Below are 18,080 nucleotides of genomic sequence, written 5' to 3' on the forward strand. Positions count from 1 at the left end.
CTTTTTGTCAGATTATTACATGTTTTTATCAAACCAGGTGAAAACTTTATTGCATTTACTGGAATATGTGACATTATTGGGAGCTCCGTTGCATTTTAAAGAAATCTTTAGGCTGCTGCTCGCTCTGCCAGAGGAGCAAAAATTACAGTTTATTGAAAAAGACATTGATAGGTAAGCTGCCCGCTTTTATCTCCATCCTTTTATCCTATCATGCCAGAAGCCTAGCTCCAGATCTACAACTTGAAAATTCTTTTGTCCCCGGGGTGCACTCAGGGCTTTGTGAAAGCACTTTCTTGTTTTATGCACTCTGGGCATGGGATGAGCTGCAAAATGCTATTTAAAAATGGTCCTTTCTCTGGAAAGCTTCAAAGGTCTTTTCAGAACTGTCCCAGGGGAGTAATATTAGTGTTTTACAAAATCCCAGACTTGAGGTGGAATGTGTTGTGGGTAGCAGCGATGTGGATGGTCATCTTGTGATTCTTTTATGTGTATTTTTTTAACACGAAGATAAACTCCACAAGTTAGAACCGCCACAAAAAAGAGCTCTTGCGTCTCAGACCTGAGGATAAATCAGAAATAAAAGCAAATGAATCTGTCTTTAACCAGATACTTTTAATATGCAAAGATAAACATGACAACGACATGGTTGCTTAAGACGGGGAGCTATTATTGGCCTCCTGACTCACTCTGAGTCTTTTCCTGCTGTTTTATCCCTCTGTCCCCTCAGCTGCTTTCCTCACTGTCATTCTGGCAGTACAATTAACCCTGTACAACTCACACACACACACACACACAAAGCCTCAGTTAACATTTGGGTAAACTGAAAACATCAACACAGTACATGGATAAAATACCCAGTCGGGTAAGGCGCTCGGGTCATCGAAGCTGCCACCTCTTCTCTCACTTGTGATGCTATAACACATTAAAATGAATATTAATATAACTGCAAGATCACCCCCCAAGTAAGGAGTTTGAATGTGAGTGATCAGATAAGAGCTTCACCAGCACACAGCTCCTTTCACCAGCACAAAAAGGGCTTTTAAAAAGCTTTCTCAGGGGCTTGAGAGCCATGTGCCTCTTATGACACTCACAGGATTTGTGAAACTGACACTGGTTTATTGTTATTGAATTAACTGCTCGTAAAAGGTGATTTCAAAATAAAATGGCTCATTTAATATTGGCGGGGTGTTTTGGGGCCAGGTGAAGGAGAAAATTTCAGTTTCTCCACAGTTTCTTTTTTTTTTTCCTGCAGAAACACTTATTCACCATTCACTGTGGCTGAGTGGGCTCCATTAAGATCATATCACTGTAAGAGATAAAATATCATTGCCGTATTTCCAGGCTGCGGTGTGTGAGGAACGTTTGCTTGAAACGCAGGTTTTCTGATGAGCAGAACCGCTAACAAAACGCTCTGCAGCTTCACTCGAACACATCGCTTTGTCTGCCTCTGCAGAGACTCTCGAACTCGATCCATAAACGGGGAAAACCATCACTTCAAATAATGAAATCAACTTTGACCTTTGACTCCGCGCTGGTGTCAACATGTGAGATCAACCAAAGCTTAACCAGCAGCACTTCTCTTCATTCCGACATTCAAAGCTTGCACAAAGATTATGTGGGAGGTAGCTGCTGTTGAGTGGTCAAGAGCATTTCCATGAGCACGTTTTTATGAAAGTAAACGAGCTGCTGAACATCTGAATTACGCCGAAGAGGTGTAAACGCTTTAAATGTGGCCGAGAAGAGGAGCCGATGCATCAGCAAAGTCAGGGAATCGTTTTAAGCCTTTAACAGTCATTGTCCTGTGATGAAAGCTTCAGAAAAGGAATTTCTTCTATTTAAAAACAGACCATAGATTTTTTAAAAAAGCATTAATAGGAAAAAAAAAAGTCTTCCCACTCCTGTTAATGCACATGTTTATGTTTTATAGGGTTTGATTTCAAGCTCTTGGAAATTTCTGCCACCACAGAGGTGGAAAGAAGATAAATGGAGTTTATTTATTTATTCATTTTAACCAAAAACCATAAAGAAACTATATATTTTATTTCCCACACTAACGTAAATAAAATGTCTTTTTTAGGCCCCAAACTTTCAGTTGATATTCTGTTTAATGCCCCTCTGATAGACTTTTGTTGGCCTACAGTAGTGGTCAGATTTGAAAGTGGGCACCAACAATGAGTTGAACAGCCTTACTCCTGCCAGTTTGCTCAAATCCTAAATTATTTAGGTTGTAATGTCTCCATACTGGAAACTCACTTGCATATAAATAAACAGTTTATGGCCTCAGAGAGCAGGCCATAAAGTAAGAGGCAATGGAGAGCCCCATCAGTCCAGTGTTTTTTAGCAAGTCTTGCGTGTTGACAGTAAGTTGACAGTGTTCCTGAAATGATTTTTGATTAATTTATGAATAGAGTTAAAAGATGAAACAATATTCATCCAAAGTATGAATTGTTTCTTTCCAAGTCTGTTGAATAAAAAAATGGCATCGTTACATAAGAAAATCCTTTAATCTACCTTCCTTTCATTGTTTTGTTGTTGTTTCTTTATCTTGAACGCCTTCTTTTCTTTTCTTTTTCTTTCTTTTCCTTCTTTTTTTTTAAACTAAGTTCACTACTGGGCTTGTCTTTCTTCCATCTCGGCCATAATTTAAAACCTGGTTCAGGTGTAGGTCAGAAAAATCATTTTTAATGACCTGGAACTGACCTGGAATGTTTATCTCTGCAGTGATGCGTGGACTGAATAGCTGTGAGTCAACCCCTGCTTTATAGCCTTCTGTACTTGTGATTGGAGATAAGAAGTTTACCATAATACAGCTGCTGTGAAGGAAGGACCACAGATCCGTGGTTGGGCCTGACCTCATGCCCACGGAATGTATTCTTAGCGATAAAAATATAAAACGGACAAGTGGAAAAACAAATTTTGTTTGTGGTTCGCCAGTGATGAAAACAGCGAAATCCCTGTAGTTCATGTCCTGCTGGACTTCCATATTTGGTTAATCGTGTTTCCATAACCGACAAGATTTTTTGGACCGATGATAGTTATGGACAGTTTGGGGAGTGACCATTTGCTTCTCCTGCTGAATAAAAGTTTGGTTTATTCGTCCATGCGCGTTAACTGGTGAAGACACCAAAAAGAGACTGTCTGAAAATTTAAGGTTCAGGTGTTTGTTTGCTTCCACAACTTCACCGCTGGGATCGTTTGCCCGCTGAGCTGCCTGATTGGTCGTGAGGAGCAATGATGTCACCGCGCGCTTTGCTGTCCCGGCCGCTACAGCAGCCAACGCAGGCTGAGGACTTGAGAGGAGCTCCAGATGGAGTTGGCGCGCAGTGGGAGTAGAGCTATAGACTGTGAAGGCGTTGTTAGTGCTGCCTTGATGACCTCGACCTGGTTCCACTCACAGCCCAGCAGCCCGTCATGGGGGACGGTGGTGGCGCGTCCTCGCCAGTGAACTTCCAGAATGGCACAGGGAGCGAGACGTCCGACTCACCGGGCTCCGCTGCAGCCGCGTCAGAGCAGTGGATGGCGGGCATGAGCGTGGTTATGGCTTTGATCGTCCTGTCCATCGTGTTCGGAAATATCCTGGTCATCGTGGCCATCGCCAGGACGCAGAGGCTGCAGACTCTCACCAACGTGTTCATCGTGTCGCTGGCGAGCGCGGACCTCATCATGGGGCTCCTGGTTGTGCCATTTGGCGCGGCGCTCGCGGTGCGCGGTTCGTGGCTGTATGGTACCTTTTTCTGTGAGTTCTGGATCTCGGTGGACGTTCTCTGCGTCACCGCCAGCATCGAGACCCTGTGCGTTATCGCCATAGACAGGTATGTGGCTATCACATCACCTTTCCGCTACCAAAGCTTGTTAACCAAAGCCCGGGCCAAAGCGGTGGTGTGTGTGGTGTGGGCGATCTCTGCGCTGGTCTCCTTCTTGCCCATCCTGATGCACTGGTCTCGGGACAGCGTGGACACAGACTGCTACGAGGACCCCGAATGTTGCGACTTTGTCACAAACAGAGCATACGCCATCTCCTCATCCATCATATCTTTTTACATTCCTCTCCTGGTCATGATATTTGTTTACGCCCGCGTGTACAGAGAGGCGAAAAAGCAGCTGAGGAAGATTGACAAGTGCGAGGGCAGGTTTCACAACACCTTAACCGGACTGACCTCCAAGTGCAAGAAGAGGCCGTCTAAGATCCTGGCACTCAGGGAGCAGAAAGCGCTCAAAACGCTTGGCATCATCATGGGAACGTTCACTCTGTGCTGGCTGCCCTTTTTCATAGTGAACGTCGTGAGGGTTTTTTGCGCAGAGGTGGTGGACAAGGACCTTTTCGTGTTTCTGAACTGGCTGGGGTACGTGAACTCTGCGTTTAACCCCATAATTTACTGCCGAAGCCCAGATTTCAGGAAGGCTTTTAAGAGGCTGCTGTGCTGCCCGAGGCAAGCCGACCGCAGGCTACACATTAGCTCCTGCGACCTGTCCCGATGCTCCGGCGGGTTCGTCTCCTCTCTGGAGCCCGGAACGTTGGGGATGTGGTCAGACTGCGCCGGCTTGGACAACAGTGATAGTAGCCTGGGGACCGGAAAGTTGTCTCACTCCGAATCACAGCTGTGATAGGGGGGGGGATAATGACAAAATAGGCAAGTTTCTTTTTGGAGACGGAGTGCGTAAGAGCCATATTTAATCATTTCAATGGGGACCTTTTCAACAACAAACAGGATCATTTGAGTTCAAACAACAGGCGAAAATGCTAGAAACGTGTTTGAAAGCCATTTTTAAAGCATCAGGATAAATATTTTCCCGATATCTCCGTTTGGCTCAGAGAGAGAGTTTAGTGTGAAAGAGAAAATCAAATTTGCCAAAATTATAGCTCATCAATCCTAAAATGAAGTGGCTGTAAAGCTTCTGTGATTAAAAACCTGTCAGGTGCCGAATTTGAAATCCAGTAAATCTGTGCATCAGCCAAAGAGCGGAGTCGCACTCCTGTGATTTATGCCTGATATAAATATCAACTTTTCAGTTCTGATTTTGTTCGATAAACAGTTGATTTCTGCATTTATGCGTTATAATGGGGAAGTGAGAGTCCGATCCTCGCTCCAGGTTCGTGCGTAAAAATTCGCTCATCACCGCTCAGGCGCACTACAACGAACTGTTATTTAAAGGCACTGGATAAGATCAAGGCATTTGTCGGAGTGACTGTATCGCAGTCATGTAGAGCTCACGAAGTATTTTACCTCACAGCCATCGGCAAGTGCAATTTGTACGACAGGTATTTGTTTATATTAAACATTGGTGTAAAATAGCCTATTTATTCCGCGCTGTCTTTTACAACTAAACGAGTAATTGTGAGGCTGATTCTAATGCCCGTTGTACATAATGTGCTGTTTAGTGCCCAAGAGGAATTTGAGCCTCTCCCTTTGTCTTTGGCTTTACATGCTGTTGTGAGGTGGTGTGTTATAATGTCTGTGAAAATAAAAGAAAGTTTTACTGTTTATTGCTGTTTAACCCATTTTTCGTCTTGTTATTATTATTATTACTGTGGGAAGGTTTGACTCCACGGGGAGCTGCAGAAATTCTGAAATGCTAGAGGAGAAGTGATTGAAATGTAATCACATTCGGCAACCTCGGTTCGTTCACAATGTACTAAGAGACTAATAAGAGCAGCATTTTGTGGTTAAACAGCGTGGCACCGAGAGGTAAACGGCGCTCTGCAGGATTTGTGAATTGGCGTGATGTCAGATGCTGTTGTGCTGCTGGGAGGAAGAGGAATCTGATTGGCCACCGTGGAGAAGGGAGCCACGAAATCCGACTCTTGAACAATGCTTCTTGTGCGCTTTAATGTTGCAGGGATAAATAGGGGTTTGTTTGCATGCTTCATTAAAGTCCACTCGTGGGTGTATCGATATTGTAAGCTCAGTTCACAGCTGTCAGAGGAAACAATTGCGCACGGGGGTGAGGTGAGCCCACTTTACGGCACACGCTCTGACTAACTGGAAAAGCACAGGTGTTAGTGTGCTTAAAGGTGGCTCTGCTCTATTCAAGTTTCCAACTAATCCGTGACCCTGAGCTTGTATGCGCAATAACAGGATCCTGAAACCAAAGCATCTAAATGGATTTCACCTGTATTCATTTTATTATTTATACATTTACAAGTGTAACCTTTTAACCAGGGCCTTCTCTGCTGTGGGATACAAAGATGGCTCCAGTCTGTGAAAAAAGCCCACTGTTTCTCCTAATCCACATCATATTCTAATCCAATTGCACTACTAAACATGCCAATTTGATGTTGGGAGTTTTATGCGTTTCCGCCCCTGCCATTTTGTGTCTTCACTTCATTTGTGGTTTGCATACAAGCCTTCTTTTTTGTTTTGTTTTAAAAACAAAAACAACGATGTGTGGGTGGGTGGGGGCCTGGAGGTTCATCAGAGATAGATTTTTAGAAAGGATGGTCAAAAAAGCGATCCAACATATGCAGCTTAACTGGTAAAAACGCAGAGTTTCAAAGCCAAGCCAAGAAAACAGTGATGACTGTAACAGCAAGGTTCCCTTTTTTTCAGACCTTGAAAAGCTACAGAAAAAGAGGCATTACACAGCTATTTACACAGGCAGAGAAGCTCTCCCCAGGATGGGCAAGCTGAGCTTTAGTGGTAAAATTTATGTGGTGACACTTTAAAACATAAGTAAAGGTTGGAGCTACTACTACAAAAAAAATAACAGTAGGGGGGATTTTATGTCTTGCTTTGATGTCCCCAAATGTTTTAAGCTCTCACCCGCATCCACTCTCACTCAGGTTAACCACCTCTCCAGCATGCTGTTTGATGATTCCATTTTCCTCGAGCGATACTCTGAAAGCCTATAGAAAATATTTGAGTAAACACCACGGCAGCTGGTGTTCTGAAGTGGCTCTTACAGGAGAGATTTGCAGTTCTTTCTGGGGAATATTAATCAGCCCTTAAGCTGGACGTCTTTAAAATGCATTAGCATGACGTGTTGTGCTAATGATGCTCTCCCAAAAAGCCAGAGCTGTACATTTCAATTAGGCCGGAAAAACTGAATGGAACTGAGCTCAGCTGTTCTGGCTAATGAACAATGTTTAGATATGATTGGGTGAACTAATGAGTGTGAATGAGACCCAGCTTTCAGAAAAACGAATAAGAACACCAGTGCAGCCAGCGTCAGTGATGGCCTCCTGGCAAAGACCTGCTTCATTATTAAGCATTTGTTTGTTTGGCAGGAAGTTTGCGTTTGGGCAGATTAGCTGTGGGCTCACATATGGAGGAGCTAATCAGTGGTTTTAAGAGTAATTGTTTCAAATTGCATGTGTATCAGCAGACATTTTGGCTGCTCCAAGTCGAAGTAGATAAAGCGATACCAACATGACCTCTGTGCGAGCAGAGGTTATAACTCCATATGGTGTTTACATTCAGAAATATGTTCGCCAGTGATTTACCCTTGGTGTTTCACCCACATGTCTCTGTGGTATTTTACAGTCCAGGCTGGAGTGTAATATATTTAACTGTGATAGGCAAAGATCAGGGTTAAACACGGGGTTGTATTAGTAAACACTCCTAATTGAATTGTGCTTCATTACATCTTGTACATAATTTGTGGAATCTGAGACCATTTACAAGGAATTGAATAATGTCCCTCATAAAATTCCTATATCCCTACAATCCACACCTCCGTGCAACACCTAAACACTCCTTTGTTACCGCTGCAAGATCACTGGGTGCTGAAAATGGGTGTAAGGAAGGCAGCACTCAATACTTTAGTAAATAACTTTCTTTCTTGCTGTAGGTTAAATAGTGTAAAATAAAGACTCATCTTTGCAGCAAATACATTGCAACAGTTAAAACCTCATATAAAATAAGGGTAAAAACCTTTTTTAAAAAAAAGGGATGGAGGAGTTACATTTGTTAGTTGTTGGAATGGCAGAGACTTCAGCAGCCACAATTTCTGACCTTTGGACATAGTCATTGTTTCCAGGTTCTATGATAAGCTTCAAAAACAGATGTTTAGATCTTTTACTGTTACGTACACCCCCATGTTTCAGTAAATTCTCCCTCTGGTAATTAATTATTTGTTTTGGTTGTCCTAATTGTCCTGATTAGGTGCTGAGGCTCATGTACATGTTGGAACAAGCTGTTTCTCCTCCACCATTTATCAGCATACTTAATTCTAGAATTTTTTCTTTCACTTTTTTATGATCAACTATTAACTTATAGGCCTCAGTTTTCAAGTTTGTCACTTGTTAATTAGTTTTGGGGCTTTAATCCAGCAGCCCACTGGATGCTTGGTTGATGGTGGGTTTTTTTGCTTTATTTTATGTTGTGTTTGTTGCTTTTTGAGTCATTATTTTGTGTTGTTAAACTTGGTTTCCATGAGTTTTTAATTTAGGGGATGTAACACATTTGGGGGCTCATCCGGGATCCAGACCTAACACAGCCCAAGCAAGAATAATAACTCCTATCATGTTTTGACTAGAAAGTGACCACAGTTAGGTTCATACATTTCTGGACAATCACACATTTTATTTTTTTTTTTTTGCATCTTTGCTTCTGTATATCAAAACAGTGAATTTTAAATCAAACAATCAATATGCAATTAAAATACAGATTTTCAGCTTCAATTCGAGGGGTTTAACAAGTATTGCATCAACTGTTTAGCAATTACAGCCATTTTTATACACAGTCCCACATTTTTAGATGCTCTAAAGTCATTGGACACTTGATTGCCAATCAGTTTAACGGTCAGACGAGATCTGTTCTCCCATTGTTTCATGATAGCTTGATAAAAGTTCTGAAATTGCTTCCAAATACTGAAATTGCTCTTATTCGAGGAGGTCAATAGTAAGGTCCAAGCAAATTAGAGATCAACAATCAACAGTCTGGTACATTATTAAAAAGAATGCGTGCACTGGGCAGGTTATAGACCTTTAGAACTGTGCAAAAGCCTTGAGCCACTCAAAACGTTTTAATATTTTAGTAGGAAAAATGTAAAATAGCTGCAACAATCTATTAACAGATGTGTAAACAGGAATGGAATTACAGTGTATGAGAAAAAAGCAGTAACAAGATTGAAAGTCAATGTTTGGTACAACATTTGAACCTCCCCTTACATTGGGACAACAGTGTAACCCCAAAATGTCAAATTTTCCACTTATTTTTCAACCCAGTTCTGGAACAGTTTGGCATACCTCAGCCTTTTTTCTGTTTCCCTTCCTTAAGAATGGCTTCTTCACAGCCAGCTACCAGTGAGACCATTTCTGATAAATCTTCAGTGACCAGTAGACAAATCAACTAAAAAGGCCAAACGCTCATCTCAGGTGCTGCGTCAGGTCTTTGCTGGATTTTTCCTGTTTCATAGGTGCAGAAAATATTTACTTAACTTCATTTCCTTTGACTGTTCTTAAACCTTTTGTTTATTTATAGTCTCTGAAATATGGTGATATTTTGTAAGAACATTTTTCATGACCTTCAAAAGCACTTCATCAACGCTGCGCTGAAACTTCAAGGGAGTGTCTGGAGTGCTTTCAGATCCTCTCGGCCAACAGGTGCGAAGCTTCATCCAGTTATTGCATGGATTCTTGTCCAGATTATGAATATTGTCAATGCCAACCACCTCCTACAGCCTTCTGCTCTTGATTAAAGACCGAGGGAAATATCAAAATCATCAAGTAGATTAAAAAAAACAAACAAAAAAAACCCTGCAACAATTAGAGCAATCTTTGTGAATCTTGATGAATCTCTGCTGACATATATTTTCTTCATGATGTTTTTCACTAAGCATCCTCTAAATAATAAATAGATCCAACAGAAACATGATTAGAAACACAGTTTCTGTAAAATGCTAATGCAAATAACCGTTTTCTTCAGCGGGTGGTGTTCCAGGGGAGGCTGTTACAATCTTTGAGCGAGAAAAACAAAAGCGCAAATTTCTGAAAGCTACAAATGTCAGCACCTGGAGATAATTATTGCTGATTGCTGATTATTACAGTCTTATCAAACCCAAACAACAGATATGCTAAATTTATGCAACAGGATCATAAAAAGTGCTCCACAAAGATAAAAAAAAAGCTTATCTTTTTTTATGAATGTAAACCATTTCAAAGTGAACTCATACAGACCCTGTAGCTGGCACACGTCTCTCTGATGATCAAAATTCGACTTCTATTGGCTAATCAAAACCTCTCAACCCTGTAAGATTGAAATCCCCTGTGACTTTTTTCCACTCTAACTCAAGCTGTACGTGTTGAGGTGCGTTGCCAAAAGCAGGTGCTACACTTCATGTGTCCATCTGTTTGGATTGCCCGTGTGAACTTGGCACGTTGCGGTCTCCATCTGCTGGGCTTCGGCTTGCTGCGATTGTAGCTTGCATGAAGATTGGGTGAAGGTGGTCAGCGATGGTCAGCGTTTATGCTCAACTTTAGTGATGCAAACTGACTTACTTTGGAAATGATAAGCCACGCGTAGTACATTCATGAAAGCATAACTGCTTTTTGGAACATTTGCAACAGGAACAGGAACGACTGAGGAACATTTCGTCTTCATATCGAACATTAAAATCAGTGAAGCTGATTTTGTTCCTTTTAGAACAAAGCTCAGGGCAGATTGATACCAAACAAACTAACATACCAAACAAACAAGTCCGGGAACAGTGCAGCTTTTAAATCAAAGAACTTGGCACTAATAAGCTATCCAAACAGCCTTGGGGTAGATAAGGTACATCAGCATAAATGTTTCTTTTAAGAGTCCATCTGACAGTCATAGATGAACACATCTGATCAGTGCAGTACTCCTCTTCATTTCCTCCATTTTTATTCTTTCTCTCATGAAATGAGTAACATATCAAGCATCGATGCACTGCGGCTCTTTAAAGCCTTCTCCGACTTTCTCCCCAAGTTGCTCCTTGCCGTGCCAGCCTCAGTCTTGACCTTTTTCTAAATCCTTACACTCGAATCCCAAGAAGCTGATGAGTCATTGTCTGACTGCTTGAGATTTAGTGTCCAGGATGAGACTCAGTACCAACAGAGATCATGATTAAAAGAATATTTGGACACTAAGGTTAGATCACAAGATGTTATTATGATAAGATGCAACTGGGAAGCAGGTGCCTCTCTTCAAAGGTAGCAGAAACCATCTCCACCCATGCAGGCTTACTCTATTAGGCAATAACATTTTGCTTCCAAAAGCAAGACTTTCATGTAATTTTGAAAGGAATCTTCAGCAATAGTTCTTCCCGAAAGCCTTTCAAAGTTTTCTTTTTGTTTTTCATTTGTTAAACCAATTAACACTTACAGTCAAGTATAAAAAAGGCTCTTAATCCAAGATAGGAGGCAGCGTTGTGTCTACACATAACAGATGACTAATCAAAGAACAACGTTTAAATTATACCTTTAGGCAGAATTCACAAAAACACATAATTTGTTCACATTTCTTTAGTTGAATCTATGAAAAATGTGAACGTTCACACAGTTTGGCAGATTTAAATTGGATTTTTTTGCATGAACAATGAGATTTCAAAAGCGCTATTAGTTGGAAATTTAGCAAATCTCAACCCGCTGTGCAGTGTGTCCTTACAAAAACTGAGGAAACTGGACAAGTGAAGGATGAAAAGCCATCTAGAGCAGAAGAACATCTGTAGTCATCTGTAATGGCTTTAGACATGGAGGAAGCTCTGTCATAGCTTAGGGCTGAGTAGGGCTGAAGTGCTGTTGGTGGGGAACAGAACAAAGAAAAGTACCATCATATTTTGCTCTACTATGCAATAACATCTATAAAGTGATCTCAAACACACTGCCATTAAGGTAAATACATACCTGGATAGAAAAGCACACAGTGGAGCACCATCAGTCATGGATTGGTGTCCCTAGAGCCCAGACCTGCACATCATTGAAGCCGTGTGGGATCATCGTGACAGAGAACAGGAAAAAAAAAAAAAAGGCAGACAACATCCAAAGGGGAGTTTTAAAATGTCTTTTAACTATTCCTGAAGACTACCTAAAGAACGAAGGTGGTCATACCAAATATTGACTTTCAGGCTTGATATTGCCTTATACGTAGATAGCATCCTCATGTATGTTTGCATATGTTTCAATTACTTGCTGTACCTATTTCTTACTTCAAAAAATGTAAAGAAATCAAGTGTGACTCAAAACAGTTTTGCAGTACTGCATGTAGTGGACAAAAAGAATCTAGCAGTTTTCCTTGTTTCTAGGCTTGTGATGAACTGCTGGCTCCAGTTTCATAATAAAACGGAGTGAAGTCATCTGAAAGTGTCAAAATATTTAGGTTACCAACCTTAAACTCCTCTTTCCAGCGACTACAATGATGGAAGGAAGTGTTATTACCGAGTCCACATCTTCCCGCACATATAAAATGTCAGCGCTGCAAGGCATTTTATATGGAGATGTTTATTTTTTGGCACCTTCTAATCCTTCCAAGTCCCTTTCTTATATAATGAATCACTCATGGTCAGATGGATTGGTCCTTCACAACAGCGTTGTATTTCGAGAGGTGGGCTTGCACTCCCATGATGAGTGGCTTCACAGAGCGTTCAAAGCTCCCGAGAGACCAAGCTGAGTCTAAAAGGGGAAAAGTGCCCTTTTGTGACTTTGGGGTTTTTAACCCCTCGCAGTGAAGGTCGCTGTGTCCCACCAGCAATTCCTCCCAGTCCTACTCAGCTCGTCTCTTGTTTATCTGAACTTCTCATTTAGATGAGTGATCAAACATGCAGAGCAAAAGTGTTAATAAATTGCTAATAAATTATGGTTATTTAACCACATTGAAAAGTGTGCATGGTAGAGTATTGTTTTGTTACAGATGAGTTCCAGCGTTTTCCAGCAGGGTCACAAATCAAGTGGGAATCACAGGTTCAGGCTTTCTCAGGGCATCTTTTCCTTTAATGCTAGAGTTTCTTTAATAAAGCTAGAGTTTCTGCTTGGTTTCCCTGCACCGCTTCCGAGCACTGAAACTACACTCCGGGCCGTTTAAAAAGCCTTCATCACACTCAAGGTTTATCGCTACCTTTCTTGCTGACTCCCTGCAGTTATCACTCCCCCCAAGGCTTTGACTGTATCTCGTCTGGCCCCACATACACAAGACAAAGTCCAGACACGTCCACATGTAGCTCTGGTTTAATGTGAAACCATGAATAGTTGTCCAAACGGCCAAAACCTGCAGCTCTGCACCTTTTCATCAAACACAAATCTCAACGAACAAGACAAAAATTTAGGCTGTTAATGCACCGCCACTCTGGAGAACATTAATTGTCTAAATTTCCATGTTAGAGGCCGAGACAAAGCATCTGAAGAGGCAGAGTGTAGAGTGGCATATAATCAAAGCATTACAGATAGGACGGACCAGACGGATACATGAATATTCCCAATTAAAGGGTTATTTTTGTGCACAGAATTACATAACACTTAAGTTAAAAGAGAATAAGTGGAATGTAATGATGGTCGTTATGAGGACTTGCTTATATTCAGATATTTTTTTATCTTAATGTTACAGCTACTGCAGGAGGCTCCCTAAATCTGGGCTGGGAAACAGTGAAAAAACAGACTGACAGGATAGACTTGTTATCTTTATACCTTAAGAGCTCTTGTCAAGGTTGGTGCTCCGGCTAAAGGACATGGGCAATGCTTTATGAATTCAAGGGTGGTCATCTAAGCTGATAGGAGAATCCGCTATCTGTGAGCTAAAAATAGCCTCTCAGTAGCCATTCGCCTGAATTGGATATTTGAACCTGCTACTGTGCCCGTGGAGAAAATAGGAACTTTCACCCCTACGTGACGAGAATAATGAAAGAAATGTCTTGTTTATGCCGCTAAATTATGATATTTCTGATGACAGGGTGCTTTCAGTTGTTCTGTAGGCGTTTTTCAGCGTCTGTACATGTGCATAACCATGAGACAGCATGTGCGTAATGCATAATTTTGATGTGAGCAGACTGAGCAGCATGACTAAGGGTATTGTTAAACAAAAAAGGCTTTTATAACTGAGATTTTGACATAAAACGGCAGCCATGGTACCTCAGCTGCTAGAAGGTGGCCTGGTAGACTGCACCTTCTCTCAAACTCTGCTAATAAACTTGAGGCAGTTTTTGGGAAGCTCCCTCTGAAGATACAAAACCTGGAACTCCTCTTTAACCTGTGTCAGATCCACTGCTTTTCTCTGATTGTGTCTGCATGTACTCAACAGACACTTTATTAGGTATACCTCGCTAGTAATGTGTTAGATTCCCTTTTAGCTTCAGAAATGATCGAACTCTTCGTGACATAGATTCAAGATGGGGCCGGTAACATTCCTGAGATTTTGATCCTTACTGACATGAGAGCATCAAACAGTTGCTGCATATCCGTGATGCAAAGCTCCCGTTCCACAACATCCCAAACTGGCTCTGCTGGATTGAGATCTGGTGGCTGTGGAGTTCATTTGAACTCACCGCTATGTTCAAGAAAACAGTATGAGATGATCTGAACTGGGAGCAGCCATCGAAGATCAGAACGCTTTAGTAATCAAAGGATGGACATGGCTAACAACAATCCTGAGGCTGTGGCATTTAAGCAATGCTCAGTTGTCAAAGTGTCCCCCCGAAATATCCCCCACACTATAACACCACCACCAACCAATGATCCATGCTAGCATGCTGTTTGCACCAAATTCTGACTCTACCATCCAAACGTAAAAGTGGAGACTTGTCAGACCAGGAAACAACTTTGTTTTCTGTTATTCAATTTTTTCTGGCCCTGAAAACTGTAGCCTCAGTTTTCTGTTCGTAGCTGACAGGAGTGGCACCTGGTTGTAATGAGTGGTCATTGCCTTCCTATCAGTTCAGAGCAGCCTCTGACCTCTGGCATCAACGAGGCATTTTCACCCAGAGAACTGCCGCTCACTGGATATCTTCTTTTTTTCTGATCATTCTCTGTAAACCGTAGAGATGATTGTGTGGGAAAATCCCAGCAGAGAAGCAGTTCCTGAAATGGTCAGAAAAGCCACATTCAAAATCACTTTAATCACCTTTCTGATGCCCAGTTAGAACTCCAGTGGGTCATCTTGACCATGTCTGCATCGCTAAATGCATTGCCACATGATTGGCTGATTAGATATTTAGATTCACAAGCAGTAGAACAGGTGTACCTAACAAAGTTCTGTTGACACTTAGTCCACATATTTAAAAAGGTGCGAAAAGGGAAAAATACTATTTGCTTTCTGGAAATTAGCCAAAATGTATGGACTTATATTTATATTTAAATGGACGTGCTCCAGCTTGGTGCGCCGTTCAGGTCCAGTGAGGAGAATGTCTGTGAAGCAGCAGTTTGGACTTTAAATCCTCTGAATGGAAGATTGCTTTGATGGACAGCGGCACAGCGACGTGCATGACCTCAAGTACCGCTGACACCGCTGCTTTTGAAGTGGGACCTAAAGCTGACAAAAGTCACTGAGAGGGAGGTCATCTCGGTGCAAAAATCGCTTTGTCACCTGAATTAGGCTCAATTCCACCACGCCCGATAAACAGAAACCAGGACAACAGATGTTAGTGTCAACAGGAAGGAGGAAAAGCACAAAGCAAGACTGCTGCAGAACATTCAAGATGAACTTAAGACTCATCTCCTTTTATTCCCTGAAAACATAGTATGTACATCATCCACAATCTTTTTTTTTTTTTTAAAACATCTCATCAGAATTTTACACAATGGCATATCTACAAATGTATAATATAATCACAGTTTGAATATTCCACAAGACAGATCAAAGGGAATCATTGCACAGCAGGAAAACAAATAATGGCAACTTCTCTCATTTTCTTTTACAGATCGGCACTCGCACATACTGAACACCATGTTTTCATATTCATGAAGGGAAACGTGAGGTTTGTTTTAGTCATCCGCACAATGCTGCAGCATGGCTTCATTTCAAGGCTGTGGAATCGTGTTGGATCAGCGGGAACGTCGCCTCTCTCGAGTTGACACGCTATGACCAAAAATCAGACGCCGCGTATTAGCATGCCTCGGAGGATTTACTTGGACAATCCCATGCGACTGTATTGCATAGGCTGTATTATGCTTCTGTGCCAGAAGCAAACTGCCAAAATACAAGACTGTTAATCACCTTATTCAGCAGCAAGCACCTACTTCTTGATTAAAGATGCATGAAAATTTGGCATAATTTGCAAAAATGCAACTTCACTGAAAATCAGCTAAAAAAGGCCAATAACACCCAGAATGAAGACAAACTCCAGGTTTGCTACCTGCACGCTTGCATACTGAGCTCACATCGCAATGAAGTCAGTTCGGATGAAATAAAAAAGTCAACACACCGAAACCTATGTGCAGAAATAGAGAGGCTTTAAAGACTCCGCGCACTCAATCCTGGAAACTTTCATCTTTATTAACATAGTGGTCCATTTTAACATCGCCTCAGGGTGAATTTGGGGGGGGGGGGGGATTGGCGTGACCCATAAAAGCCTGTTTCAGACTGTGGAAGAAAAATTAAAAAAAAAAAGAAAGAAATTGAGGCTTATCTTTTGTGACAGCTTCTACAATCAGATCAAACCAACTGAAAAGAGACTGGCATTGTTAAATTGAGTTGCTCTCTTCCCTTCATCCAAAGTGTTTGCGAATGTGTATCTCTCTTACTTAAATAGCTGTCAGCGAGAGACAAAAGCATTATTGTGTGTAGCTCGGGGATGCTGAGCTGCAGGTGTGTGTGTGTGCGTGCGCGTCTTCGTTTGGCTGACAGACTCTGCTCTAAATGCAAATCGCACGTTCCCTCTCGGTGGAACAAACTCCATGGTCACTCCGGTTAAAGCCTATAAGCCCCGACAGCTGAAGCATGTACACAAGGTGTAAACACAACGAGGCTCGAGAGGTTAACACCATTGCACACACCATTTTAAATATCCACACACACACACACTGGGACAGGTGCTTGTTGCACGGACATGAGCGATAAACAGACCACATGGAGACAGACAGTCACGTTCAGAAACACAAAAAAAAAAAGACAAAAAAAAAGAGAAGAAAAGAAAAACAAATAGGATCAGCATTGCACTTTGTCCCTGGATATATTTCTGTTGGCTTTCCTGAGCTATAGCTACAGATCTCCTGTTCTCCCTTTGATTCATCTACATTTGATTTACTTCAATGGACTCAGTGACGCTACAAAAAAAAAAAAAAAAGAAGAAAAAAGAGGAGTGTGACAAGAATACCTAAACATTTCAGTCTCTTTTTTTCTCCCCCAACCTCCTACCAAATCATATTATACACACGGTGCTAAAAAAGTTTCCAAACACTGAGCATCTGCCAAAAATATGAGGAATGCTAATGACGCCGGAAAGCCGAGACATACACATCTTGTCTGGATTAGACGGGCTACTGCCAGCTGATGCTAATGAACTGCCTACAATCTGAGTTTAAACACTAAGGTTAAGGACTAAAATGTTTGAGGTATTCATTCATTTAAACTGAGAGCAAAAAAAAAAAAAGAAATCCACAGGAAAGTGAGTGACAAAGAATAACAGATATGAAATCACGTGTACTAAAATAAAACTCAGTTTTAACCCAACCTAAAAGAAAATAAGTGAAAATACGTTGTGGACTGCTTCTAGGATTTGCTGATGGCTGCCAGGAGGAAACTGAAGCAGTCTGCTTCCTTTCAAGTCTAGCAGCGGTGTCGCACAGATGGTCAGGTCTTGCTGATGTGAAGAACCTTGGTTCACAATCTTGCACCAGCCACGGCTGATCTGTTTTCTTCAGGTTTACCTTTAAATATGGAGTGGCGTGCTGTCAAGCTGAGGAAGCAGTCTTTAAAAAAATAACAGCAATAATAACAATAATACATTTGGCTTGGAGACAGAGAGAACATGCTGGCCATGAGATCATCTCAGTGTATTTACCGTATGATGGATGGAGATCTGTGGAGCCTAATGTGTCAGAATGTCAGGATCTTTGCCTCTTGTTTTTCCTTTTAGCTACACTCCAGGTAGAATTTGCTATACATTCAGAATGAAGTCAATTATTTTACAAGGCAATTAAAAGTTTCAAGCTAGAAGCGACTGGCGTTAAGAGTCTTCTTGGTGTGGCTCGG

General features: G+C 41.6%; 1 protein-coding gene across 1 annotated transcript; it reads left to right on the forward strand.

Moving 5' to 3' along the window:
- Nucleotides 1-2,879: 2,879 nt before the first annotated feature.
- adrb1 (adrenoceptor beta 1) lies at nt 2,880-8,126 on the forward strand. The gene has a single exon (XM_005928167.3). The coding sequence runs from the start codon at nt 3,412-3,414 to the stop codon at nt 4,603-4,605; it is 1,194 nt and encodes a 397-aa protein (XP_005928229.1). The 5' UTR covers nt 2,880-3,411; the 3' UTR covers nt 4,606-8,126.
- The last annotated feature ends 9,954 nt before the right edge of the window (nt 8,127-18,080 follow it).

Source organism: Haplochromis burtoni, unplaced genomic scaffold (genome assembly GCF_018398535.1).
Source record: "Haplochromis burtoni strain Fernald_Lab_line unplaced genomic scaffold, NCSU_Asbu1 Contig_108, whole genome shotgun sequence".
In the NCBI taxonomy this organism is placed as follows: Eukaryota; Metazoa; Chordata; class Actinopteri; order Cichliformes; family Cichlidae; genus Haplochromis; species Haplochromis burtoni.